The sequence below is a fragment of the Brassica napus genome, chromosome C4 (genome assembly GCF_020379485.1).
Source record: "Brassica napus cultivar Da-Ae chromosome C4, Da-Ae, whole genome shotgun sequence".
Taxonomy (NCBI): Eukaryota; Viridiplantae; Streptophyta; class Magnoliopsida; order Brassicales; family Brassicaceae; genus Brassica; species Brassica napus.
Genome location: NC_063447.1, coordinates 42,586,849 through 42,614,843, shown reverse-complemented (window position 1 = coordinate 42,614,843; position 27,995 = coordinate 42,586,849). Strand labels below are relative to the sequence as shown.

At 40.0% G+C, this 27,995-nt stretch overlaps 5 protein-coding genes and 1 long non-coding RNA gene across 7 annotated transcripts; 4 read left to right on the top strand and 2 right to left on the bottom strand.

The window, feature by feature from the left end:
• Positions 1-69: 69 nt before the first annotated feature.
• On the top strand, positions 70-1,610 carry LOC106429435. 2 transcript variants are annotated; one of them, XR_007322495.1, is made up of 4 exons: positions 70-400; positions 603-721; positions 800-988; positions 1,061-1,610. It is a non-coding gene; the product is annotated as an uncharacterized LOC106429435 (long non-coding RNA). The 2 variants fall into 2 exon arrangements; XR_001285792.3 differs by having other exon boundaries at positions 85-400; positions 800-970.
• An 800-nt stretch (positions 1,611-2,410) lies between these two features.
• LOC106395478 (uncharacterized protein At1g43920, Chloroplastic) lies at positions 2,411-3,642 on the top strand. The gene is made up of 2 exons (XM_013835926.3): positions 2,411-3,101; positions 3,191-3,642. The coding sequence occupies exons 1-2, from the start codon at positions 2,943-2,945 to the stop codon at positions 3,440-3,442; spliced, it is 411 nt and encodes a 136-aa protein (XP_013691380.1). The 5' UTR covers positions 2,411-2,942; the 3' UTR covers positions 3,443-3,642.
• A 13,764-nt stretch (positions 3,643-17,406) lies between these two features.
• Positions 17,407-18,805, top strand: LOC106429431 (E3 ubiquitin-protein ligase RING1-like). Its single transcript, XM_013870179.3, has 2 exons — positions 17,407-18,406; positions 18,591-18,805. Exons 1-2 carry the CDS (start codon positions 17,470-17,472, stop codon positions 18,623-18,625), a joined length of 972 nt encoding a protein of 323 aa, XP_013725633.1. The 5' UTR covers positions 17,407-17,469; the 3' UTR covers positions 18,626-18,805.
• Positions 18,806-18,825: 20 nt separating this feature from the next.
• Positions 18,826-19,302, bottom strand: BNAC04G30840D. The gene has a single exon (XM_013870182.3). It carries the CDS (start codon positions 19,300-19,302, stop codon positions 18,958-18,960), a length of 345 nt encoding a protein of 114 aa, XP_013725636.1. The 3' UTR covers positions 18,826-18,957.
• Positions 19,303-20,994: 1,692 nt separating this feature from the next.
• On the top strand, positions 20,995-26,188 carry LOC125586087. The gene is made up of 4 exons (XM_048755890.1): positions 20,995-21,612; positions 21,744-22,475; positions 22,650-24,262; positions 24,409-26,188. The coding sequence occupies exons 1-4, from the start codon at positions 20,995-20,997 to the stop codon at positions 26,186-26,188; spliced, it is 4,743 nt and encodes a 1,580-aa protein (XP_048611847.1).
• Positions 26,189-26,673: 485 nt separating this feature from the next.
• Positions 26,674-27,775, bottom strand: LOC106365777 (ribulose bisphosphate carboxylase small subunit, chloroplastic 1-like). Its single transcript, XM_013805263.3, has 3 exons — positions 27,448-27,775; positions 27,141-27,275; positions 26,674-27,050 (listed from the first exon to the last, which is right to left on the bottom strand). The coding sequence occupies exons 1-3, from the start codon at positions 27,616-27,618 to the stop codon at positions 26,811-26,813; spliced, it is 546 nt and encodes a 181-aa protein (XP_013660717.1). The 5' UTR covers positions 27,619-27,775; the 3' UTR covers positions 26,674-26,810.
• Between the last annotated feature and the right edge of the window lie 220 nt (positions 27,776-27,995).

Below are 27,995 nucleotides of genomic sequence, written 5' to 3'. Positions count from 1 at the left end.
TTTTATTATGGGCTGGGCTGTTAGTATTATTCTCTTCAGAAAATTGAGTATTCAGCCCAATAGCTAGATAGAGTCTTTTCTGCTAGAGTCGATATTGGAAATTAGGTTTTAATCGTCTTCCTCGATCTGTATCAACAACGGAGATTCTAAAAGTCTAGAGAGACGAATCGTCGTGTAGAGAATCAGGCTTACACTTCCTTTCAGTCGTTTCGTGTTTATTCCTTACTCACAGCCGTTTCGAAGCCACATTCATCGCCTTTAAGATACATCTTAATTCCTTCGATGCTCATCACCATATTCAATGTTCTTCCACCGTGGAGGTCCCGTTCTTTGTTGAGATTCTGGCGTCAACCGTGGTGGCGAGTTGATGGGGGTGGACATGCTCCTCCTTGATGCTTAGGTTTGTCAGATCTTAAATCTCATAACCATATTGTTTTTAACTATTCCGGCGACCAATTATCAAAATTTTTATTTATCTCATAATCAAATTTTATATTTCGATTTTTGTTAAAATCTTTGAATGCTCTTTTTGAAACGTTTGAGGTTTCTCAGATCTTAAAGCTCTTAATCATAGTGTTTATAATGGTTTGAATCTCTTGCAGGAGTTTAAAGGAGTGTTATCATCCAGATGATAAGCAGAGGAACCAACTTAGCAGAGAATTGGGTTTGGCTCTCCAAGACAAATCAAGTTCTGTTCCACAACAGCAGAACTCAGCTTAAGGTTATGTGTCTTAATCTCTCCCTCTTTTGTGTGTTTAAAATGTTGTCTGAATAAGATTTGTTGATACTGTTTCTGTAGGCGCAACATGAGAGAGCAGATAACAATGCACTATAGGCAGAGAACGACAAGATTCGATGTGAGAACATAGCCATAAGAGAAGCACTCAAGCATGCTATATACCCTAACTGTGGATGTCCTCCCGTTAGTGAAGATCCTTACTTCGATGAGCGTAAGCTCCGGATCGAAAATGTACATCTTAGAGACGAGGTTTTGTTTATCCATTATGGTTTAATCATTCAACCCCCTTCCTAATTTCTAAATCTGATCTTTATTTCACAGCTTGAAAGAATGTCAACGGTTGCATCAAAGTACATGGGAAGACCAATCTCCTCCCACCTCGCAACGCTACACCCAATGCGCATCTCACCGTTGGATCTGTCCATGATTGGTCCTTCACTGGATTTTGATCTTCTTCCAGCGAGTTCTATGCATTCTCAGCCTAATAACTTGGCTACTATATCAGACATGGACAAGCCTCTTATGAACGACATTGCTTTTACTGTGATGGAAGAATTGCTTAGGCTTTTTAACACAAACTAACCTCTCTGGAGTAGAGCTGATGGTGGCGGTGGCAGAGACATTCTCAATTTGATGCTCAGGTTTATATGTTTGCAGAGTTTGACTATGAAACCGGTGCTGGGCAATGCTTTCTCAGTAAGTAACATGCTCAAATAATAGTCTGTTAGTTACGAGCATGAAAAGCAACAAAATCGTGGTCATTAGATTCTCAATGCACTGCATGTATATTTAAATTCAGAAGAGTATACAGAGACTGTCTCAGATTTTTGATGAATGATACAATCAGTTTATGGGTACATGGTTTGAACCTCTTGCACTGATTATATCTTTGTCCATCATGCTCACTTGCACGGAAATCTCTAATCCTTTTTGTCGCTATTATTTGTTATATCAATGTACAGATAAAAGGTCATGGTTATTTTCATGAACTTTAAATGAATTCAGTCATGAGAGCTTGATCGTTAAATATATGGAATAGACTACTAGATTTGCCTCAAATTTGTTTTGAATGAAAGAATGAAGGACCATTTCTTATGAAAATTATATTCATCGAAGCTAGGTCTGGGACGGATCGGATATCCGGGCAATTTTAAGGTATCCGGATCCGGATCCTTATCCGGCGGATCCATAATTTTACTATCCTTATCCGGATCCGGGGTTCTCGGATATCCGGGTGTCGGATATCCTCCTAAAAATTGTAATATCCGGCGGATATCCGGATCCGGATTTGGATCCTTAAAATAAATAAAAAATAATATTAATATATATATATATAATATTAACAATAATTTAAAATATATATATATAACATCTTTAATTATTTCTATGTACAATATTACAAAATTTACATAAAATTTATATATATTATTATAAAAATGAAAATATATTAAATAAAATTTATTTTTATATATAGATATTACTATTTTTGAAATATTTATTAATAAAACTTACGGATCCGGATATCCGGACTTAAAAATTAAGATATCCGGATCCGGATCCGGCTTTGACGGATCCAACATTTTACTATCCGGATCCGGATTCGGCCCCTCCGGATATCCGGATTTTCGGATCGGATCCGGATCGAATCTCGGATCGAATCCGGATCTCGGATAAAAGTCCCAGGCCTAATCGAAGCACATGAATGCATTAATTAACAGAATTAACTACATGAATCATAAAAAATGTTACCCAAAATAATAAAAGAAATAACCTTTAGTTACTTTTTTTTATCATATTGTGAATGGTGTTACCCATTTTTTGTTTACAAAACCCATTTTACAATGGGAAAAATGTTAAACAAATCCTTGGCTTTTTCATTTGGACCATTATAATCCCCAGCTTTCGGAAAGACCTGAAAAACAATAAATTTTTCTTTGACTTTAAAAAACCCAGCTAACTTTTCTTTGACTGGATCAAATTAGACCCGACGTTAATTAGACTAACGGAACATGTTAACCCTGTTAATTTGCACAGTTAGCCAATACGACAACGTTTTATCTTAAACTTCAAAATAAGATCCGAAACCCTAATATCATTTTCCCCCAAATCGATTTGGGGATTTTCTTGACACACCAACCCTAAAAATTGCGATTACAACTCAAAATCCTCCAATCTCACACGATTGACTTCCCTTAGCACGAAGATGAGTTCGGATTCGACAGCTGAGAGTTCAACCGTGAACACATACGGTATTCGGGGGTTTCCGGCGAGCTGTGTTTGCGGGACTAAGACAACAATCTACACGTCTGAGACTAACAAGAATCCGGGGAGACCTTTCTTCAGATGTCTTACGAGAAGAAAGGTAGCTTCTTATCTTCTTGATTATATTGTTGTCGTTTATTCAAATTGAATATAAAGCAATATGCCTAAAATCTTATGGTTTTTGCATAGAACCACTTGTTTAAATGGGTTGAGGAGGCTGTTTATGAAGAGGTTCAAGATGCCTTACCAAAGATTGTACTGCTTGAAGCTGAGCTTAACAAAGAAAAATCTGATATTGAGGATTTGAAAGGCGTGGTCACTGAGTTGATGGAAGAGGTTGTAAAAGGCAAAACAGAGGTGAAGAGGTGTAAGGTGATGATGACGATCTTGTTTGTGATCATGTGCGTGATCATCATTGTTCTACTAGTTAGTTTGATGTAGAATTAAGTTAGTTATTTGCTTGAGGTGAAGAACTAAATTGTTGGTGTTTGTGTCTTGTTGTATTTACTTGATTAAGTGACAATTTTAATGTTTGGTCTTGACTATGTTTGGGGCTTAATTCAGTGACTATTATGTTGGTTTCATTGACTATGTTGTTGTTTGAAGTAATGAACTAAGTTGTTGTTGTTGTTGTTGTTTGACATAGAAACCAATCTTAAATAAAGCTTGATGAAACATAGCATAAGTGTCAAAGCACTACAAAATAGATCCGAAAATACTGATACACAAGACAGAAACCTGAAACCTGAGTGTTAAAGCACTAAAACTGAAACATGAGTGTCAAAACACTAAAACTTCAAAACACTAAATCCGAAAATACTATCTTCTGCTTCTGCCCCTTCTAACTTCGAAATCACGAAAACCATCGACCCCATACCGACGCATCTGAGTTTAGTGGTGCATGTGTGGCTTGTGGCTGTGTTGACACTTGTGGCTGGGTTGGTTGTGATGATGAAGCATGAGACTGTCCCTGGCTTGGTTGTGACGATGATGCATTAGACTGACAATGAAAAAAAAAAATCAAGTGAGCATAAGAAGATCAGAAACAAACCAAAAACATCTTAAAACTTGCCTGATTTTTCCTAGGGCGCCCTCGTGGTTTCTTGGGCTGACTTTCAACAAACTCATTCTTACATGTCTTCTTGTTATGATGCTCTTGCTTGCAATTAGAACATGTAATAACTCGATCAGCACGAGTTAGCTTCGTGCTATCAGTTGTAGAGACTTTTGGGCCCTTCTCTGTCTCACCCTTGCTCTTGAACCTATCATGGTTCTTTGGTCTTCCCGGGTTTCCTTTTCTCCAAGGTGGTGGGAGGACACCTAATCTACCCGTCTCAGGCCATAGCTTCTTCCCTTGAACAGGCCTTACCCCCATACTATAGGTTTGACGCCACATAGCTATGGTATAACAAGGAGATACAAAGTCAGAAAGTTTTTTACCATCTTTAAGGATCACATAGGCGGCATGAATGCAAGGAATTCCAGTCATTTGCCACTGGATACATCCACAACTTAGCTCATCCATATCCACAGCATAAGCCACACCACCATAATCAACCTCTGTGACTGGACCAACTGCTGGAAAGCTCATACAATCCTTAGACTTTGACTCCACTTTAGCCATCTGAAGATGCGTCCTTTTTGTGAACTTTGTCTTAGCATTTTTAGCCATTGCAGCCCTTCTGAAGTTTCGAACCATACACTGTCTCCTTATATCCTCTAACATCTCCAATAATGGCTTCCTTCTTGCTTCACGGATGGTTCTGTTGAAGGACTCACTTAGGTTATTGAGATTATCGTTGCACAAGGTCCCTAATTTGAAATATGCTCTGGACCAAGTTTCTGGTTTGGTGACTTGAAGAGTAGCATAGGCGCCTGGATTGTACTCTTTCAGCCTCTCACTCCACATTTTATAATCTCCAATTGTATAACTCCTTGCTATTCGCCAGAAGAGTCTTTGTAGCTGCATGTCATGGCTGCTCTTCTTCCAATTATCGAAAATGTGTCTACAACACTGTCTATGCTCAACCTCTGGAAGAATGGTGTGGACTGCTTTCACTAAACCCTGCCAATTACAAGCATGAGACAGTTAAAAACACTAAGATACAGTAATGCTTTAAGCACTAAAAGCTTTTAAAAAATCAAGATCAGACGTTTACCTTTTGTTTGTCAGATAATATAGCATAGCCTTTGCCATCCTTTAAGCCCAAGTCATTTGCGAGGTGTCTCACAAACCAGTCCCAATTCGTGTCATTCTCCACTTCTACTACTGCCCATGCAATCGGAACAATCCGATTGTCTCCATCACGTCCTACAGCAGCTAAGAGATGACCCTTTATGTCCCACTTTAGAAATGCTCCATCTAAACCCATTATTGGTCTACAAGAAGTCTTCCAAGTCTCCTTCTGTGCATGAAAGCAAACATATAGCCGGAAAAACCTCTGTTTACTTTCTACTGTCGGTCCAGGGATGGTTTCGATATCCATTGTAGTGCCAGGGTTGGTTCGAAAAATCTCAGCTTGATAATCCCATATCTTGTTGAAGTGTTCTTCGTGGCTTGCTTTTCTTTCTTTCATAACCTTTGTCTTCGCATTCCCACAAGCTTCCACACTCACAAACATCCTATACTCTCTCTGGATCTCAGAAGCAATTTCATGCTTGGTGATTTTGGGATTCAACCTCAGCCTCTCAGCGAACAGCATTGCTATAGTAGAACACTTCAAAAACTTTGAGTGTCCTGTTATCTCACACTTGTGCTCATTCACATAACATTTGATCATCAGCTTCTGTTTGCTCTTCTCATAAGAACAATACACCCTCCAGGGACACGAGCCATCTTCACACTTCGCACCTAACTTCAAAGCAGTGGACCGGTAAAGCTTGATGTTGCGTCGGGTTTTTAATGTATACCTGAGAAGGGTATGTATCCACATCTTCTCTGTAGGCTAAACTGGGAATCGATTGTTCTTCATTTTCATCATCTGATGATAGAGGATCCGGAACTTCTTTTTCATGCTCCCAATACCATTCGTCCCCACTATCTTCATCATTCTCAGAATCATCATTCCTCGCTACTTCGCCGAAGAAGACAGTCAAATCGCGACCAGTTTCTTCCTCGATACCACCATGACCGTTTGCTTCATCAGGGACTTCTTCGTTGTTTGGGACTTCTTCGTTGTCTGGGGCTTCATCAGCTTCGTCGTCACCGACAATACCACAGTCATCCTCGCTGATTTCTCCTTCTTCTTCCCTGTCGAGTACATTTGTTTTGCTTTTTTTCTTCTTACGTACATCAGCTTCGTCGTCGACTCCACCTTTTCTTTTCGCTACAGAACTGGCACCACCGAGTTTCCCTTGTCGAGACTTCTTGTTCTTTTCATTACCCATCTTCTCTCTTCTTCTTTCTGGTGAAATCGTGAAATTAGGGTTCTTAATTGAGAAAACCCCCAAATCGATTTTGAGAGATAATGAGGAAGATGTGTTTTTTTAATTGAGGAGAAGACGACGTCGTTTTGGTTAACGACGAAAATTAACTGCGTTTAGACGCTTTGTTAGTGAACTTAACGCCGGGTTTAAATTGATCCAATCGACAAAAAGTTTGAGGTTTTAATGGTCAGTTAGAAATCTGTGGATTATAATGGTCCAAATGAAAAAGCTGAGGATTTATTTAACATTTTTTCCATTTTACAATATCATAAATTTCATGCTACAATAGAAATTTTTTTTTCATCTATATAAATAAATTAAACAAAATATTATAAATATTGACACTCTTCAAAAAACATATTTTAAATATAATACAATGTATAATGAAGTAATTTTTATATATATCTATGTTTTTTTTTGTCATCCTTTTATATATATCTATATATAAAGAAAAAAAGTTACTAAATTAAATCACTTAAACTTAGCACAAACAAACTAGAATAATTTTATTCATTTACAAAGAACTACAAAATATTCAACTAAAACTATAAAATTAAGAAACTAATCGAAAAATAAAAAAAATATAAAGATTTTTTTTTCTAAATTAAATCACTTGAACTCAGCACAAACAAACTAAAATAATTTTATTCATTTACAAAGAACTACAAAATATTCAATTAAAAATTAAGAAACTAATAGAAAAATAAAAAATAAAACTAAACTAATTACGTAATAGTAAACAAAGATGTAAATTACATATGCATCAAAGATATAAAGACGTAAATTACATATGCATCAAAGATATATATTCTTTACACCTATGCAACGACCTTAAACGAATTAAAATGTTTGAAACAGAATTTTATATTTATATATTTAAGTGTTAATTTAGAATATAAATAATTAGACTTATACTTTCACTATTTTACTCATTTCTTAAATATTATTTCTAGCCTAACATATACTGTAACGCAATGCAATCATGTTGATCCCAATCCATTCATACAAATGATAATCATGAGAACCACGAACTTATCTTAAAAAAATTTAATATAGTAAACCATAATTAACCAACCAATTTTGGATTCAAAATTATCAAAAACCATACAAGGAGAGCACCACGTACACCTCATTCACTCAATATAATATGTTATATGTTGTAATCTATCGAACTCAAATATAACTAATCTTAACATACATAATCCTTAACACCCTAACATTCTCAAAAACTATAAACATTATTATATACTTCTCTTATCAAAAGTTTACAAAACACACACACAAAGAAATATACAGTTACATCACCTGTAAAGCACAAAGAAAATTCTAAAAAAGCATGAATTACTTGAGGAATGATTTGAAGATTTGAATCATATTTGCAAAAAAAAACCTTTAATCAGTTAGTTTAATGAAGAATATTACAAAACTAAACATTTGAAACTAAAATAAATATTAAAAATATAATGATATTTATTAGGGAGAATTGCCAAGTGTGACGCAAAACTTGGAGTCAAACCCAAAACAATACCCCAACTTGGGTCAAAGGCAAAAGTAACCTAAAAGGCTATTGAAATTACAACTATCCCCTTGTGACCAAACAAGAAAACGGAATTTTTTTTACGTTTCTACCCCTCGCAAGTCGTCTGTTTAGACGACTTGAAAATAAGTCGTCCAGACGACTTAACTGAAAGTCGTCTGGACAGTTAGTCTTAAACATAATTTAAAAATTTTGTAAAAAATATTTTGATAAGTGAAAAATGGGAATTATGTAATTAACATATGTCTTAGGAGGTATAAATTAAGATATAACAAATTTTAATTGTTTTCAGCATAGATGAGTGAAAGTAGTGAGTCATGATATTCTTAAGTTTATGTTTCATCAACATATGTTGTAGTATTGTATGTGTTCTTAGGGTTAGATTTTGGAAAGCATTAAAACCGTTTTTGAAAATTTTTAAAATTACTTATGCGTGTTCATTTCTGTGTATAGTAAACACTATTTAAGTATAATTTGATTTTATAACGTGGTTAGTTAGTTAATCTAGTCATTTTAGTTTAGGGGTTCATTTTAGGGTCTAGGACGACTTAATATTTTGTCGTCTGAAAACAGACGACTAAATATTAAGTCGTCTGTTGTACATTATCACCCAGAATAAGTCGTCTAAACCGGACCAAACCTTAAAGTTTACCAATGTACTTTTAAAGCTAACCGGATTATTTACCCAATATATAAGGTGATTTTTATTTTTTTTGTTTCATTTTTCGCGAAATTCAGAAACCCTAACAGTTCTCTCTCAAAGGCGATTTCGAATTCCCACGATTTCCGAACAAACCATCGTTCTCAACGTCGGCTATCTATCTCACTTCATTCTCACCGTTGTCGCCGCAGCTTCTTCTAACCCTAGCGCCGCCGATTCCTCTAAACCCTAGCGCCGCCGATTCCTCTAAACCCTAGCGCCGCCGCTTCCACTATTTCCGAACAAACCGTCGCCCTCGCCACCGTGGTCACCAACGTTCTCACCGCCGCTTCCTCTAAACACTAGCGCCGCCGCTTCTTCTAAACCCTAGCGCCGCCGCTTCTTCTCTGTAAACCTTAGCGCCGTTTCTCTGTAAACCCTAACGCCGCTAAGTCATCAATCTCGAGGAAAATATGAACATAAAACGTTGTCTCTATCAATTTACTCATTCTCACCGTTTCACGTTTATTTTTTCAGATCTATAACCGCAATGACGAGTACTCCAACTCCTTCTGCGACTGGAAGACTTGTAAGTAATTTAAGTCGTCTGAAAAGTCTTCCAACTGGACGACTTAGTAGATGACTTAAATATAAGTCGTCCATTTGGAAGACTTTCCAGACGACTTAATTATAAGTCGTCTACTAAGTCGTCTGGACTTATATTGTTGTCTTTGATTATTTTGCAGACAAAAAGGATGGATATTCCAGAACTCCCCCGTAGGTTATACACATCAGGGGAAGAGCCAGAAGCCCACAATAGCATTTCGTATCATACGGATAACAACAAGTTGCATACTGCTCTTAGGAAAGCTCTTACTGATGACGAATTTGAAGAGCTCAATGAGTCGAGTTTGGGAGTTTTCATCAAGTTCAAGGAGCAGGGATTTGGTTGGGCTTCAAGGCTGGTTCACTACATGCTCAGTTTCAAGCTGGACATTAAGAAGAAGTATGAGATGTGGTCTCTCGTTGGTCCAGAACCTTTGAGGTTTTCACTGTTAGAGTTTGAAAACCTCACTGGTCTAAACTGCGAGTACATCGAGGACCTTGAGACACCAAAATGTGACGTTACCCCAGAGATGGTTTCTTTCTGGGGGATGCTGGGAGTTCATCTGGAAGCTGGGCCAACTACTGATCAGATAATAGCAGCACTGAAGAGATGCGGGGATTGGTCCAGGGAAGATCGCAAGCGGCTCGCGTACCTCTCCATCTTCACTGGATTCATTGAAGGGAGAAAGTTTTCAACCGCTACACGATCTACTCTGGCAAGGCTAGTGATGGATTTAGAACGGTTTGAGAATTATCCATGGGGGAGAGTCGCGTTTAAGGTGCTGATGGACTCTTTGTGGAACAAAGAAATTGCTGGCTGTTACACCGTGGATGGGTTTATACAAGTTCTTCAGGTCTGGACGTACACAGCTATGCCGGAATTGGGTGCTAGTATTGGTGGTCCCAGAGCAGACAGTCCGTCTCCACCGATACTGGCTTACGAGGGCAGCAGAGGCCGCAGATCAATGAAAGCTGCTATCTTGAGTCAGGTATTTACTTCAATCCAAAAGACTGCGCAGACGACTTATTATAAGTCGTCTGGAAGGTCGTCCAGCTGGACGACTTATCGGACGACTTATAATAAGTCGTCTGGAAAGTCTTCCCAGCTGGACGACTTATCGGACGACTTAATTAAGTCGTCTGGAAAGTCTTCCATCTGGACGACTTATTAGACGACTTATTATAAGTCGTCTGGAAGGTCTTCCAGCTGGACGACTTAGTAGACGACTTATAATTAAGTCGTCTATTTAGTATTTTTTTTCAAATATCTAACTCGATTCTTCTATTTACTGCAGACCCGCGTGATCAACTTTGTTGAGAAGGACATTAGTGAAATGTGGCCAAAATGGGACTCTGAGGTTGAGGACCTGCCCGCGGAGAACATCATTAAAGTCATGTATGAGCGGAGACCGTGGAAGTGGACCATGGATTGCTGGGAAGTCACTGGTACTAAGGTCAATACAAAACCTAAGGTTGTGACTCCATCGAAGAAGGCCAAAGAGATGGTTGTGTTGGAGGAGGAGGAGGAGGAGGAGGAGGAAGACAATCCAAGACCTCGGAAGAAAGCTCATAAAGAGGCTCCTAAAGTGGCTAGTGAAGAGGCTAGAGAAGAGGCTAGAGGGGTGACCAGAGAGGAGTTGGAAATTATGTTCAAGGGCGTAGCTGACTGCATGAAAAAAGGGTTTAATAAGTGCATGAGGGAGTTTAGGAAGTTGTCCGATAGATTGGAAGCTGTGGAGAAGAAGGTTGGTGTCACCAATCAGGCTACCCCTCCACCTCTAACCAATCAGGCTACCCCTCAAGATAAACAGCCTACCCCTCTTGCCAAAGAAACCGGGGGTAGAAACAAACAGGCTACCCCTCATGCCAATGAAACCGTGGTTAGTAACCCGCCTCCTCCTCATCAAACCAAACAGCAGCCTCCTCCTCCTCAAAAGAAACAGCAGCAGCCTCCTCCTCCTCAAAAGAAAGCTCTTTTATTGCAGAGATGGTTGCCGGAGGATACAGCAACCGAGGCGAACTCGGTAAATAAGATCTAGCCGGAGGATAAAGCAGATGGTGTCACCTCCAAAGAGATTGTTGCTGTCACTTCCACCGATCACCAACCGAGCCTCGCTTCCACCGATCACCAACCGAGCCTCGCTTCCACCGATCAACAACCGAGCCTCGCTTCCACCGAGCCAAGCGATCCAGTTTCAGAACCGAGCCTGGTTGTATTGGACAAGCGTGCAAAGAGTAAACGAGCGAAGAAACCTGCTCCCACTGTGAGATCTCCTTATACGGCAGAGAAAAAAAAAGATAAAGTGGCAGCCTATAATCCATTTCCGCGAGTAAACAAAGATAAGTTGAAGGAACTCGCTGATTGGTTGAAAACTGATCCGTAAGTGATTGCTTTACCCATAATAGCTTGATTTAGTCGTCCAAAACTGATTGCTTTTTTGTTTGCAGTCATTATTTAACTAACACCAAGGACAAACCACGTACATCACCAACAAGGTGGTACCACTTCCTCCGGACAGCCAGAGGATGGCTGGAAGACTGCGTCAGTCTTCTGCACACGATTTAAGTCGTCTACTTAAAGATAAGTCGTCTTGTAACTTCTAACTTGTTATATTTAATATGCAGCATATAGATGCTTGGATTAATGTGCTAAGGCAGAGGTATCAGGAGAACCCAAAAGCTTTCAGGAGCGAGCGAATGTGCTTCCTGGATCACAACTTTTCCCAGTCTTGGAGAAAGCAGTATCAGCTCTTCAAAACATCGGAACCTGATCACAAAGGTTTAGGAAGAGTTCTACCTGGTGGGGCGTCGAATTTTTATGACGGATCAATACCTTCATTTTGCCAATCAAACAAGAAGTGGGGGGAGGACATTGATGATATCTATGCGCCAGTGAACTTGGACGACAAGCATTGGGTTGCTATTTGGATATCGATCCCTAAGAGGCACATAGTCGTCTGGGACAGCATACCTTCATCTAGTGTACCAGACGCATGGGATGCGATAATGGAGCCTTTTCTCCAGATGGTCCCTTATCTGCTTGTTGAGTGCGCAGCCACCGACGAAATACGGGTCAAATACGGGTTGGAGCCATACACATATGAGAGACCGCTGAAAGGTGTACCCACGGCCAACAATGGTGATTGTGGCGTGTACGCTGTAAAGTACATTGAATGTCATGCTCTTGGGTCTCCTTTGACCCTAAAGACTTTGCTAGGTGCAACGCGAAGAAAATGAGGGATAATATGGCGGTGGATATATGGAAGGAGCTTGTTGATCAGCATCTGAAAGAAAATGTGGATGGTGATAAGTTCGTGGGCATGTATGATTAGATTTGTGTTTGTATTTGAACTTGTCTTTGTATTTGAACATGATTTTTTAACAAGCGAAGTATTTGTATTTCAGCTTGTCTTTGTATAGATTTGTAAATATATAAGTTGTCTGGAAGAAATAAGTCGTCTGGAAGGTTTTCCAACTGGACGACTTACAAATAAGTCGTCTAGAAGGTTTGGACGACTTATTATAAGTCGTCTGGAAGGTTTTCCAACTGGACGACTTACAAATAAGTCGTCTAGAAGGTTTGGACGACTTGAAGGGATAGTAGAAGGTAGTCTAAAAATAAAATACACTTGAAGGGATAGTAGAAGGTCGTCTAAAAATAAAATACACTGGACGACTTAGTAGAAGGTCGTCTAAAAATAAAATACACTGGACGACTAAAAATTTAGTCGTCTGGACGGGTAATCAAGACTGGACGACTTAAATTTAGGTCGTCTGGACAACTAGTCAACTGGTTGTGTACATTGTGGTTTCGTATGGCCAGTTTCCTTGCAGTTTGAGCATCTCCGTGCCCTGTGTTTCTTCCTGGGTTTGTGTCCTCTCATCCTAGATAGCTCCAACCAAGATTGCCATCTTGATTTCTTCGGTCTCCCCCGACCACGCTTTAGTTCTGGAGGAAAGCATTCTCGTTCCTCAATATGTTGTGACACGATAGGATATATATTCTCTGAGTATCCTGCATACAGATAATTCTTTGAGTACAGTGGACATACAAGTGTGGAGATATGCAAACCAGCATGTATTCCAGCAGCTATAGCATGAGAGCAAGGTATTTTCTCCACTCCATAGACACCACAATCACACTTTGCATGTTCCAAATCAACCACACAGTCCATTTTGCCACCTTTGACAAAGAAATGCCATCCATCAATTGGTTCGACCGTCATCGTACCCGCTATCTCTTCTCGAACAGCAAGCAAGTATTCAACACCCCCGCTATGTTCAGTTGTGAGACTCAAAGCATCTTGTCTCCTTTTCCAATACCATTTTCCTAACTTCTGCCTTATGAACTCCAGCAGGAACGTAATCGGAAATCCTCTTGCTCGCTTCAGTGCGGAATTAATAGATTCAGCAATGTTGCTTGTTTTTATGTTGAACATGTTCCCCTTACAATAAACCCTTGACCATAGCCTGACGTCGGCTTTCTCCAAATACGTTGCAAGTTCCGGGTTTGCACTCCGTATCTCAGCCATGTACCGGTCAAAATCGTAAACCGTGTGAGCATAAGCAGCCCCTTTCACCAAGTACATGAGATGTTTCCCTTTAAACTTTTTGACAATGTTATCTTGAAGGTGATAATAACATATTCCTCGGGTTGCCCAAGGAAACACCTTATCACACGCACTTTTAATGGCCTTGTGCCGGTCGGAGACTATCACCAGAGGCTTGTCATGAGATATACAACTAGCCAATTTTGTGAAAAACCATTCCCAAGAAGGTATATCTTCCTCATCCACGATCCCAAAAGCCAATGGGAATATCTGAAAATTGCCATCTTGTGCGGCTGCAACTAACATAGTTCCTCCATACTTTCCACTTAGGTGAGTTCCATCCACCACAATGACCCTTCTCTGATACTTAAAACCTTTGATAGAAGCTCCAAAAGAGAGAAATAGATACTTAAATCTTTTCATAGAATCAAGTTCTATCGCCGTGATAGAATCAGGATTTGCAATGGAGATTTGCTCGAGATATGATGCCAGACGCGAATACCCTTCTTCTGCTGATCCTCTCACCAATCTTTGTGCATATAACAGTGCTCTGTATGAAGTGGTGTAATCAAGCGCCATGCCAAACATGTTCCTCATTGCATCAGTGATATGCTGCGGAGTTATCCCATCAATGATTCCAACACGATCAATGAAAAGACTACCTACATACTTCGGAGTACAGTGTCTCCGCTGAGCGATTCGGTCTCCCGCTGAGCATAAATGTTTTTCCACATACTTTGTTACCCAAAACGTGTTTGTCCCATGTTTGACACTCGCTCTGACCTTCCATCCACAATAGCTAACCAGACATGTTGCCACAACGAGAGTTTTCGTTGATTTGTATAATCTGAAAGAAAACTTACCCCTCACTGCTGCCAACCGCAGCTCTGAAAGCAGTGCACCCTTGCTAACAAAACTCTGGTTGACATAGATACTGGTACCATTCGATTTTCCTCCTTCAATAGCATTTGTCTTAGCATATGTCTTTTGGATTTCTCCATTTTCCTCCTCCCCATCTTGATTTTCATCTTCAACAAACTCATTATCACCAACATCTTCAAAACATTCATCAGCTTCATCATCATCACCAACATCTTCTTCCCATTCACCAGCTTCATCATCATCACCAACATCTTCTTCCCATTCACCAGCTTCATCATTATCACCAACATCTTTTTCCCATTCACCAGCTTCATCAATATCCCTTTTCTCTGAAACCGTTTCGACCTTGCTGCGGCTTGATACACAAAGACATACTCTATGGGTTTTGAGTATCTCCAGCAAGTTTCGAACTTGTCTATCACTTGTAACATGAATGGGAAGACTGCCTGGAGCCATCATCATTTCTGCTGGTAATGAGTAGCTAATCTCCACACTCACTGTTCTCATGTCCAGGTTATAATCTTCTTGAGCCATTGCAACAAGTTCAGCATGTGTTGAATCTTCATTCAATAAAAACAATCTTGCTCCTTTGAGATCATCAACCACAAAATCCCAACGGAAATCTCTCAACAACCATTCTCCATACACTGCATGTAACTGAAAAATCATCTGCAAATATTCAAAATAAAACACATTAGTAAACATAGAGAAAATGAAGAAGTTCAATAAACATTGCCGCAGACGACTTAGCATTAAGTCGTCCAGAAGACTTAAAGGTAAGTCGTCTAAAGAGGTCACTTTTGCAATTGAAAATTAAAAGGGACGACTTAATTCTAAGTCGTCCGGCTTTGTTTGTTAAAAAAAAAACTTCAGACGACTTATATATAAGTCGTCTACGAGAAACGGGCTAGTTTTGCATTTGACCGAATCGTGTCAGATCTTTGACTATTTCTGGACGACTTATAATTCAGTCGTCTCTGGGAAAGTTAAAATTTCAATATTTTATGAAAACTTGACGACTTACGTGTAAGTCGTCCTAGGTTAGTTTTGTAATTGAAAAATAAAACTTGAAATTTAACTTTCTCCAGACGACTTAGATGAAAGTCGTCCAGCTAAACGACTTAATTTAAGGTCGTCCGGGATAAGCAAGGTTTGACCAGAAAATTGGGAAAAATTCTGGACGACTTTGCTTTCCCCGGACGACTTTAAATTAAGTCTTCTGGAGGGACGACTTTATATTAAGTCGTCTGGTTAAAGTTAAATTATGAAGTTTTATTTTTCAATTACAAAACTAACCTAGGACGACTTACACGTAAGTCGTCAAGTTTTCATAAAATATTGAAATTTTAACTTTCCCAGAGACGACTGAATTATAAGTCGTCCAGAAATAGTCAAAGATCTGACACGATTCGGTCAAATGCAAAACTAGCCCGTTTCTCGTAGACGACGTATATATAAGTCGTCTGGAGTGTTTTTTTTTAACAAACAAAGCTGGACGACTTAATTTAAGTCGTCCGTTTGACCAGAAGACTCATCAGTAAGTCTTCTACATACAGATGACTTACTAGTAAGTCTTCTACGCGAACAGATCTTGAAAAAAAATTCAAATTCGTACCTTAAACTAGGTGAGATGACTTCGTTTGCACACAGGGTCTTCTCCAACCACCCAGAACCTCAAAAGAAAGCAACCGTAAGTCAAAACGAAAGAAATATGGCTCTGTCAACCATAGCCCATATTTTGAATCAAAAGCTTGAGTTTTTTGGATGAATATAGAGAGAAAGTGAAAGAAATGTTGTTTTTAGTTCATAACAATTGAAACAGAGAGAGTGTAAAGAGATTTACGTGCATTAAAGGGCATTAAAAGCTCCAAACAGTTCGTACAAGGTTGTTGCCACTATTCATTGCAGTGGCAATATTGTGAATACTTGAAGAATATGAGGTTGAGACAGTAAAGAAGCCATTTTCGAAAAAAAAAAAAAAAGGTTAATGGCATTTTCGTAGATAAAATGCAGGTGTGGGGTTAAAATCTCAAAAAAAAGGAGTCAAAAGAAAAGGTTAGTTTTCTGTTTGACTCCAAGTTTTGAGTCACTTTTGCAAAAAGCCCTATTTATTATAATGATCTCATAGTTCTTTCATTCTTTGTTTGTTTATAATATTTTTTAATCTATAATAATTTTTAAATACTTCATAAATTAATATAAAATAATTTTTATTATAACTTCCCGCCCGTAGGGCGGACCGACCCTAGTTAATTATAAAGACCAAAATGCAAATAAAAAGATGAAATTTCAAATTTAGAGTTTTGAGTAGTGAAACTTCTACTCATTTTTTTGTCACAAAACTATTATTAAAATATTATAGAGTTTTAAAATTCTAAACTTGGAGCATCTAAAAAAATACGAAGTTTCACTAATCAAAAATCTAAATTTAAAGTTTTAAAATTTGTTTTTGGATAGAAACAAGCTCTGTATTTGAAGCTATAAAGTTTTTTCGGAGATGCTCTAAAGAATAATATTTTATGTTAAACTTGATGATTGTTTCTTTTCCTCTATATCTACTCTAGTTAAACAATACGGCCAATCTCTTTAATTGACTTGATCTAATAAATGATTCTAGCCTTTAACTTGAGGCAATCTAAATAGAATAAGAAAAACCAGAAGAAATGAGCATTGCGTCTTCATCCTTCTCATTCTTTGCCTTCCAGACAAAACACGACCTCTGTATGAACGGAATATGCCTGGCTTAATTGCTTCATTCAACCTTCAAAGATTATCTATAAATGTGCAAGTATTTATGTCTGGTGTATAACAGTTACTTCTTCGAATCATGTCATTGAGTGTGCCAATAAGACGGACCGATGGTGCACCCAATGGCGCATTCAGGACTTTTGGCCTCTACTGGTGCTACCACTGTCATCGTACGGTCAGGATTGCATCATCAAACCCATCAGAGATCGCGTGCCCTCGATGCTTAAGGCAATTTGTTGTGGAAATCGAGATGAGACGGCCTCGGGTGACTTTCACTCACGCCGCTCCACCGTTTGATGCTTCTCCTGAGACACGCCTTCTCGAAGCTCTGTCCCTCATGTTTGATCCTCCAACAATAGGTAGATTCGGTGAAGACCCATTTCTCAGGGCAAGGTCCAGAAACGTGGAACACGAGCCAACAACACCCCTACCGCACCATCGACGACGCCACAGCCTTGACAATGGTAACAATGGCAGTTTACCTCCACCAAGAAGAACATATGTAATACTACGGCCCACTGATCCAATACCTCCCAGGCGTATGAACCCACATGACTTCTTTACTGGAGGATCAGGTTTAGAACAGCTGATCGAACAGCTAACACAAGACGATAGGCCTGGACCACCACCTGCATCAGAACCCACCATTGACGCGCTACCGACCGTAACGATTACATCGAAACATCTAACCAACGACATGTCGCAATGCACGGTGTGCATGGAGGACTTCGTTGCTGGAGGGGAAGCTACCGAACTACCATGTAAACATATTTACCATAAAAACTGTATAACTCCATGGCTAAGGCTTCACAATTCATGCCCAATTTGCCGCCGTGATCTGCCTCCGGTCAACACCACCGTTACGGATTCTCAGGAAAGGGGTGATCCTATTAGAGAAGACGTTCCCGAGAGGAGGCGCCCTAGGTGGATGCAGTTCTGGAACATGGGGCTTTCTAGAGCAAGGTATCAGAGGGTTAGTCCAGAACCAGAAGAAGCAGGACAGAGGAATACTCGAGGTAACAGGAGCTAAAAAACTGATTATTTGAGGGGAAACACAAGAAATAATAAAGTGTCTATCATTTGCTAAGAACATATGTAGTGTGAAAAATAATTATAAACTCAGGCTGACCTTTCACCTTAAAGGAGAAAGACAATATAAACTTAACTAAACTGAATTTATCTCTCTGATTCTTCCTGCAGTTCCGTTGCAGTGGCCTCACTGTAATATCCTTTAGCAGAGGGAAGCAAATGCATTGAGCAATTGAGGACTTGTAAGAAAACAAAATACCAAGAAACGAAAAGCAAAACCATTTACAAATTGGATTCAAAAAATTTGAACCATAACACTAAAACATATATGAGTTGTTTGTAAAGCACTTTAATATTTACTTGCTAAACCTAGAGATTTCACAAAACCTAGTTGTCCCAAAGGATGAATACCAAATACCACTAATTTGGATTCCAAATAAACCAGTCTCAAACAGAAGCAAAATAGGGATAAAGTCTTCAAACATGATAACAATTATGCATAGAGTAGGGAATTAAACAAAGGGAGATGCAAAAGATTCTATTTACAGTAGCGGTCGGCCTTCTTCTTGACTCGATCGTCGAGAGCCTCCGCCACCGAATCGAAGTTCGATTTGGGAACGTAACCGAACTTCTTTGCCTCCACGGGGAAAAGCTCGTCGTACTTCCTCTTCTTCGCGGCGTCGATAGAGTAGATATCGTCTTTGCCATCTGCAGCAGAGGAAGTGGCTGGAGCGTCCATCTTCTCAACATCGGCGCCGTCGTCGAGCTTTTCCTTGTCCTTCTTCTTCTTCTTCGATTGCTTCTTCTTCTTTTTGATGGTGGCTAGATCGCCTCCTTTAAACGCTAACCTTCCACCCTTCGCCCTCTCGTAAGGATCCGACATCGCTTAGATCCAGCACCGCTATTCTCTCTCTCTCTCTCTCTACGGAGTTTTTTCTTTGTTAACTAAAAGCAGAAGGCCGCCCTTGTTTTATATTTTGTTCAGAGCCGCGGCTCTTATTAATTATTATCACTAGGGATATATAGGATATCCGAATCCAGATCCAGCAAACATTAACCCAGAGGCCCGAACCCATGTTTGGATACTTGCTAGACATTCCTCCTTTGTTTGGGCTGGGTTTAGCCCTAATAAAAGAAAAACGCAGATTATATAAACTAACCGACGATTTCTTTAGTACATTTTTAAAACTCTATAAATTAATATTCCCTCCATCTCAAAAAGATAAATATTTTTTAAAAAAATATTTCAGTTAGTACATTTTTTTATATTTTCAATGCGTAAATTAATTGTAAATTGTAAATTGTAAATTGTAAACTTCAAAAAACAAAATTGTGTTTACTAAAGTTTTATTGGTTACAAGTTGTGGGGAATAATTAATTACAGAAATTAATATATTGGTAATTTAAATCTGATATGTTTTCTTAACAAGTGTGAAAATATTAAAATATACATCTTTCTGAAACATAATACTAGATAAGTTAATAAATTTTACCAGTTTTGAGTTACATCAATGTAAAATATAACACAATTCAGTAAGATAATAAGAAAATATTTTTTAAGAAACTTTATATAAATATATGGTCCTAAGAAAAACAAAAATGATATTGTATAGTTTTTTATTCCCAAAGAAGTTTATATGTAATTTTTCTTATTTTTTCTAAATATATTGATGTTATTTTATCATTTTGCACGTAAAATCTATTCATATTTATTATATCTATTTTAATACACTAAATAATCGAATAAGAACAACTCAAAAATGGTATATATAAAATTTAGTCAATATATTTAAATTCTAGTGTTGACAAGTCATACTAGAATCATTTAATTAATTATTTACATTAATCAATCAAATATTAATATATTTTTGTTAGAGAAATAAATAATATTCATAGAAAGTATTAATTATAAATAAGAATATAAATAATAAATTAATTTTAACTATAAATTTGAATTTTGTTTTTAGTTATGACAAAATATGTTGAGAAAAAATCTAATAAAATCCTACTGAAATTTCAAAAATATTTTTTAGAAAATAGTGCATTAATTAATTCTGTAATTAGTAATATAATATTATTATAAATTAATATTAATTAATTTTTAATATAAAAATCTATGCTATTTGATAAATTATAATTGTAGATTATATTATCTTAAAATAGAATTACTATATAAATTAAATATGACAAAATTCTGTTAAAATTGGTAAATCAACAGAATTCACCAATTTAACAGAATTGTTTTAACTCCACTGCCTGCCATAACTGTCTTATTTCGAAAATGATTTGAATTTTTTAGAGAATATATAAGGAAATCTCCAATCTTATCATCATGCTTATCTTAGGTATGGTGCGTCCACAAACGCGTCTATCATAGAATTCAAGTGTGTCAACTGTCATCCTCTCTTCAGGGATTAACTATCCGTGTGAGTGAGAGATTTACATGCATACGTTTTTTCTAGAAAATCACTTTGATAAGTGGAAAGTTTCGTTAACTTTTCAAAACAATTATAACATCCATATGCCTCCGAAAAAGAAGAAAAAAACTCGTAATCTCCTCCGGGGCTCTTCGAAGATGGCCCGTCTCCAAGGAGCGTTGAAACCCTCCACTTCGGTCCGGTCGTTACAACAGTCGTCTCTCGCCGGCGCTTCAAGCGCTGATGCTGTAATTGCTGCTTCGGTGGCACCCACGACTGAGGTTTCGCCGTCGACCCCTGAGGTCTCTGTAGATCTGAGTTTGGGTCACCTACCACTACCGCTAGCTCCTGTTCTTGAGTTTGGCAATTCATCACCTCTCACGCCATGTGAGCTTGACGTTACCCCTACAGTATCGGAGGAGGTAACTCCTGACGCTACAATAGAGGTTTCCCTTCCAATCCAGGAAGTGGTTAGTAGAGACATCCCTCATGGAGCCCTGCAGAAGGCTGCTACCCTAGGGGAGTACTCTGGAACTAAGAGCTACGCCAGTTTAGTCAAGGACTTTGCGACTTTGGAAGAGCTAGGAACACCCTCTGAACACGTATCGGGAGTACCTTTCGTTCTTATCCCGGATGAAAATATAGAATCAGCTAAGGAGGAGTTTCGTGATTACATCTTCGCTAGATTCCACGGGGACTGGCCTTCCATGGGTCGTATAATCGGTGTTGTTAATGCCGTATGGGCTAAGACAGGGCCGCGAATCTTTGTCCACATGGTGGGCGCTGGGGAGTATCTATTAAAAGTCACGTCTGCTAAGACAAGGGAGCACCTCCTCTCCAGGACTTGTTGGAACATTGCGGGATTCCCGATGTTTGTTGCTCCATGGTCGCATGATTTTACTCCGAGGAAGCTCCGATTACAAGTGCGGTGGTTCCAGTAGAGCTAAGGGGAGTCCCTTACTTGCTGTTCAACAAGGAGAGTTTGAGTCGGCTGGCCACAGCAGTAGGCAAACCTGTGTCTTTGGCTCCGGAAACAGAGCGGAAGGAAAACTTTCAGGTTGCAAAGTTATTTGTGCGTGTGGATCTCACACGGGAGCTCCCCTCAAAGATGATCTCTGGGTTTTCAAATGGGAAAGAAAATGAGATAACTATTTCTTACCCTTGGCTCCCACTAAAGTGTAATGCTTGTGGTAAATATGGTCATCTCAACACCAAGTGTCGTGCCCTGCCTCGTAGTAACAAGGAAGGCAGAAGACGTTCTCCTAGTCCAACGAATGAGGAGGATAAGGGGAGGAAACAGTCTAGGCAAGGACGTCGTAGGAGAGGAGGTAAAGCTGGTACTCACAACAAGGAGCGATCGGTAGATGGTGATGCGAAGAAGGGTGTCACATCCTCTCAGGGTTTGGAAGATGGTGAAATACCTCCTGAGGAGCATACAGAGGACACCACTGTAACAACTCCGGTTAGGGAGAATGGCATTCCTGAATCATCTGATAAGACTGTCCCACCGGATATCTCTATTCAGAAATTCCCACCTGCGCACGACTTGATTACTTCTTCGTATGAGTCAGGTCCATCCTCGGGGGTCCCTAGTGCTGAGGCAGACGGCTCAGATGAGCATGAAGCCCCGTTTTTGCTGGTTAACCGCCAGAGCTGTGGCCGCAGGGTCGCAAAATCTATATAATTATAAATGTCGAAATTTTTTGCATGGAATGTGAGAGGGCTTAACGATCCCAGACGCCACACCATGGTTAGAAACTGGATTAATATCCAGAGGCCGCTCCTTGGAGCTTTTTTGGAAACACATATTCAGGAAAGAAATTCACAACGGATTAATAATGCTCTCCCTATAGGATGGAGCTTTTTCGGCAACTATGATCATCATCTCTCGGGTCGAATAATTGTTGTTTGGGACCCGTCTGTTCGAGTCTTCATCTACAAGTCTTCTGCTCAGGTTGTTACTTGTGGGATTTATCTTATGGCGGAAAATGTGAACTTCACGGTCTCTTTTGTTTATGGGTTCAACACTGTACTCGAGCGTAAAAACTTATGGGAAGAGATGGTCTACATACATGATTCCACTCCGGTTGTTAACTCTCCTTGGTCGGTGCTGGGAGACTTCAACCAAATCTTTCGTCTAAGCCAGCACTCTGATTACCCTCTCTCAGTTATTGATCCATCAGGTATTGATGATATGGTTGCAGCTTTGCAGGACTCTGAGCTCTTCGAATGTCAAGCGAAAGGCCTCCCTTTCACTTGGTGGAATAACAGTGGCTCCAACCCTGTCTCCAAAAGAATTGACCATGCTCTTATCAACCACTCGTGGGCCGCTTCATTTCCGGATTCATACGCAGACTTTCTTCAGCCAGATCAGTCTGATCATGCGCCTTGCCTTCTCAGGGTTCCCTCAATCAGTAGACGTATCCGCAAGCCTTTCAAATTTTATCACCATCTTACTGGCCATCCTGACTACTCTTCTGTTGTCTCAGACGCGTGGTCAAATGCTGAAGTTCAAGGATCTGAGCAGTTTAAATTGGTCCGACGAATGAAGCTTCTTAAGACAGATCTGAGGAACTTAAATAAAACGCACTTTAGTGGCATCACAGGAAGGGTAAAGCAGCAGTCTGTGAGGGTAGCGAACCTGCAGCAAAGTCTTCTCACCTGCCCGGACCCAGCTACTGCCTCTGAGGAGCACCGTCAGCGTGATATCCTTAACACCTTACTCAATGCTGAGCAAAAGTTCTTCAGGCAGAGGTCGCGTGTTCGCTGGGCTGATGTGGGAGACAGGAATACACCTTTCTTTCATAAAACGGTAGCACAAAGGAATAATAGCAACCACATCCATTATCTGATAGATGAGTCTGGCCAGTTCCTGGGGTCCATCGATGATATAAAGGCGCACTCAGTCTCTTATTTCCAGGATATCCTTGGCCACACAGAGCTTCCTGTCTCACCAGTTCCTCTAAATGCTTTGGAAGATTTGCTCTCCTTCAGATGCTCGGACCTACAGAAAGCTTACCTGAAGAGAGATGTCCTGGAAACTGAGATCAAAGGTACTATCTTCTCCATGCCCCTAAACAAAAGCCCAGGTCCCGATGGCTATTCTTTTGAGTTCCTTAAAGCATCGTGGGATACTGTTGGAGGGGATGTGATTGCTGCGGTTTCTGAGTTTTTTCGTAATGGCCGATTGCTGAAAGACCTAAACACCACAGCTATTGTTCTCATTCCTAAGACCACTACTGCTTGTAGCCTTCGGGACTACCGGCCGATAAGCTGCTGCAACATTGTGTATAAGATCATCACCAAGATAATCGCCAACAGGCTCAAGCCGATTCTCAAGAGTTCGATAAGTCGTGCTCAGTCGGCTTTTCTTAAAGGGCGCAGCTTGGGTGAAAACGTCCTTCTTGCAGCTGAGCTGATCCGCAAGTATGAGAACCAAAATTGCAGCAGGAGCAGCATGCTAAAAAAGCTTTTGATACAATCTGCTGGGACTTTGTCATTAAGATCCTCCAGGCTCAGGGATTCCCTCCGATTTTTGTTACCTGGATCAGAGAATGCATCTCGTCACCCAGGTTCTCTGTGGCCATTAATGGTGAGTTTGCAGGTTTCTTCCCGGGGAAAAAGGGGCTGCGTCAAGGTGATGCAATCTCGCCGTACCTCTTCATTATGGTGATGGAAGTACTGTCAAAACTGCTTGAACGAGCTGCTGCTGCTGGACATTTTCGCCTCCATCCTCGGTGTTCTGAGCCTATAGTCACGCATCTGCTTTTTGCTGATGATCTTCTTGTGTTCACTGATGGGTCAAGGCACTCTATCTCCGGTGTTAAGAACGTGATGGCAGGGTTTAAAGACTGGACAGGTCTGGATATAAATGCTGAAAAATCTGAAATTTTCTTTGGTGGGTATCTAGATATTGAGGCTGCTGTCATCAGTGACATCTCAGGTTTCAAGCGTGGTAAATTCCCAACTCGGTATCTAGGCCTACCGCTATGCCCTAAGAAGATCAGTTTTGCGACGCTGCAGCCTTTTCTTGAGCGAATAACTGCCAAGCTAAACAATTGGACAGTTAAATGCCTCTCCTATGCCGGCAGGATCACTATGATCTCATCCGTCATTTATGGAATGGTAAATTTTTGGAGCTCGGTCTTCACACTGCCAAAGAGGTTCTATGCTAAGGTTGACTCCTTCTGTGCGTCCTTCCTCTGGAAAAATAAGACTACATCGGCTTCGGGGGCTCGAGTTAGCTGGGACGATATATGTAAACCGAAGAATGAGGGCGGATTAGGAATCAGGAAGTTGGAAGATTTCCAATCAGTCTTCCAGCTGAAGAGGGTTTGGAATTTTTTCTCTGAGGCAAGCTCTTTATGGGTTGCTTGGCTCCAGCATAATGTCTTCGCGGGGTCATCTTTTTGGACTGCTGAAACTTCTACTACTTTCTCATCTACGGTCAACCAAATGCTGAAGCTGAAGCCGAAGCTAAATGCCTTAATGAGATGCAATTTAGGGGATGGGAAGTCTGTTAGCTTCTGGTTTGACTGGTGGACTGATCTTGGTCCCCTAATCTCTGTGTGTGGCAGGAGAGGTACTAGGGACCTTCGTATTCCCATTGACGCTACTGTTAGTGCTGCTGCACCTAATGGACACTGGTCTCTTCCACCGGCGAGATCCGATGAAGCTGAAACCTTGCAGGTGGTTCTCTCAACGATGCAGCCACCATCATCTTTGCGCGGAAAGGATTGTTTCCTTTGGCGGAGTGGTGCTCACTCTTTTCTGCCCAAGTTCTCTTCTAAAGCTACTTGGAACTTTGTAAGACAACCCTCCCCTCTGGTATCGTGGTATAAACTTATCTGGTTCAAAGAAGAGATTCCCCGCTGTTCTTTTGTCTCTTGGATGTCAGTTTTATCAAGGCTGCCTACTAGAGATAGGCTCATCTCATGGGGAATGCAGGTTCCTCCGGTGTGTCCCCTATGTTCTCTGGACCATGAATCGCACGCTCATATGTTCTTCTCCTGCTGCTTCTCAACTGCAGTTTGGTCTCACTTCACGGGCTGGTTGCTCCCTACCACTCCGGATTCACTCGCCTCTTTGGAAACCACCATTGCTCTGCCACATATTGCTTCCTGCTCGGGTGCTGTGTCTGTTATTAAACTTTTGATGCAGGTCATCGTCTACAGCCTGTGGAGAGAGAGGAACGTCCGTATCTTTAAGAATGTTTCCTCTACCGCAACGGCGATCGCCAAGTATGTTGATCGTTCTATGAGGGATCGTCTCTTGTCCTTAGCCCCTCCAGCTGATGGCCACGACACGCTCCTCCTGCTCTACCTTTCCATCAGACGTCTCTTTCCACCTTAGTGTCGTTTTCTCTTATTTTGATTGTTGTTGTGTAGTCTGTTTCCTTTGTCTTTCTTTTCTGCTTCTCTGTTTTTCTCTTGTAATAAGTTGTTTAACAACAACAGTGTATCCTTCTTTCAGAAAATGGTAAGCTTAACATTTTACCAAAAAAAAAACAATTATAACAAATATAAGAATAGAGATCCATATCTATATGTATCTTATTTCCAATGATAATGCACCGATGTCATGTATATACTATATGCTTGAAATCTATGGAACGTGACGATAAAATGATGCAATGATTTGTTATTGGAATCTCTAATGAACTAATTAACTCCATATGAATTTTTTTTTTCCTAGGTAGTAATGTTTTCCTATTCCAAAAATATTACCATTATCTTATCTAACCAGTTTTGTAAAGTTATTATTCTGACTGTTTTCTTATCCCAATAAATTGAAAACCTAATAGCCATCTGAAAGTAGTAACCACGAAGAAGAAGCAGTATAGAAATTACATGTTCATAGAATCAGACATTTTACAATCCGATATAGAAAGTCTCGTAAACAGAAATCCAAAGAGAAAAAAAAGAAACAGACTTATTGGAAATGAAATGAGAAGATATTATTATATGAAAGCGAATTAAGCACCGGTGAAGCTTGGTGGCTTGTAAGCGATGAAACTGATGCACTGGACTTGACGGTTGTTGTCGAATCCAATGATCCTGATGAAGGCATTAGGGTACTCAGTTTTGCATTCTTGAACTTCCTTCAACACTTGAGCAGAGTCAGTGCATCCGAACAAGGGAAGCTTCCACATTGTCCAGTAACGGCCATCGTAGTATCCGGGGGTGCTTCCGTGCTCACGGTACACAAATCCGTGCTACAAACACATGAGAATTCCATTTAAAATCAGGATTGAGATCATGTGATAAAAGATGTTTAGATCCAAAAAATATTTTGTCTTCATTACCTCCAACTCGAATTCAACACAAGGAATCCACTTGTTGCGGAGAAGGTAGTCAACTTCCTTACCCAATTCAACTTCGGTAAGGTCAGGAAGGTAAGAGAGGGTCTCAAACTTCTTCTTTCCAATTGGTGGCCACACCTACGAATCGTATTTCCAGTTAATGAAATATTAGTTCACTTTTGTACATACTGTTTAGACCTTTTAACGATCCTAGGTTTCTAAATGTACTTTTGAATAGGATTCTGTTCGAATCTACCAGTTGCGTGTAATAAAAGACAAGCCTAACTGTAAACTCTCTAGTGACATTTACCTGCATGCAGCTAACTCTTCCTCCGTTGCTAACGATGGAGGTAATGTCGTTGTTGGCCTTGCGGGTGACTGGGAATGCAGAGGAAGACTTCAAGCCGGTGAATGGAGCGACCATGGTGGCTTGAGCCGGGGAGGTAACAACAGCGGCGGAGGAGAGCATAGAGTAAGCCATGACTACTTCTTCTTCCTTCTCTTAACTCTTACTGTTAGTCTATTGCTTTGGTCATCTATATAGAGTGAGAACCCTTATGGATATTTCATGATATCGTCGTTAACAGCCACAGGATTATGAACGGTGTTGATACCCTTATCGATACTTGACCACAATGAAAATGCCACGTGACAGAAAGGTTATCTTATCTTATCGTATTATGAAAACGTATGGTTACTGGTCCGGTCTCCACTTGAGCCGATGCTTTAGGCTCCTTCCTTATTTTCGTGGGTCAACTTTTCATAGAGCCCATAAGGATGAGATCGTGTGGTACATAATAGGCCCAACAATCAACGCCGTGAAAGAAAGTTACATTAATTTGCTACCACTTGTAGTTG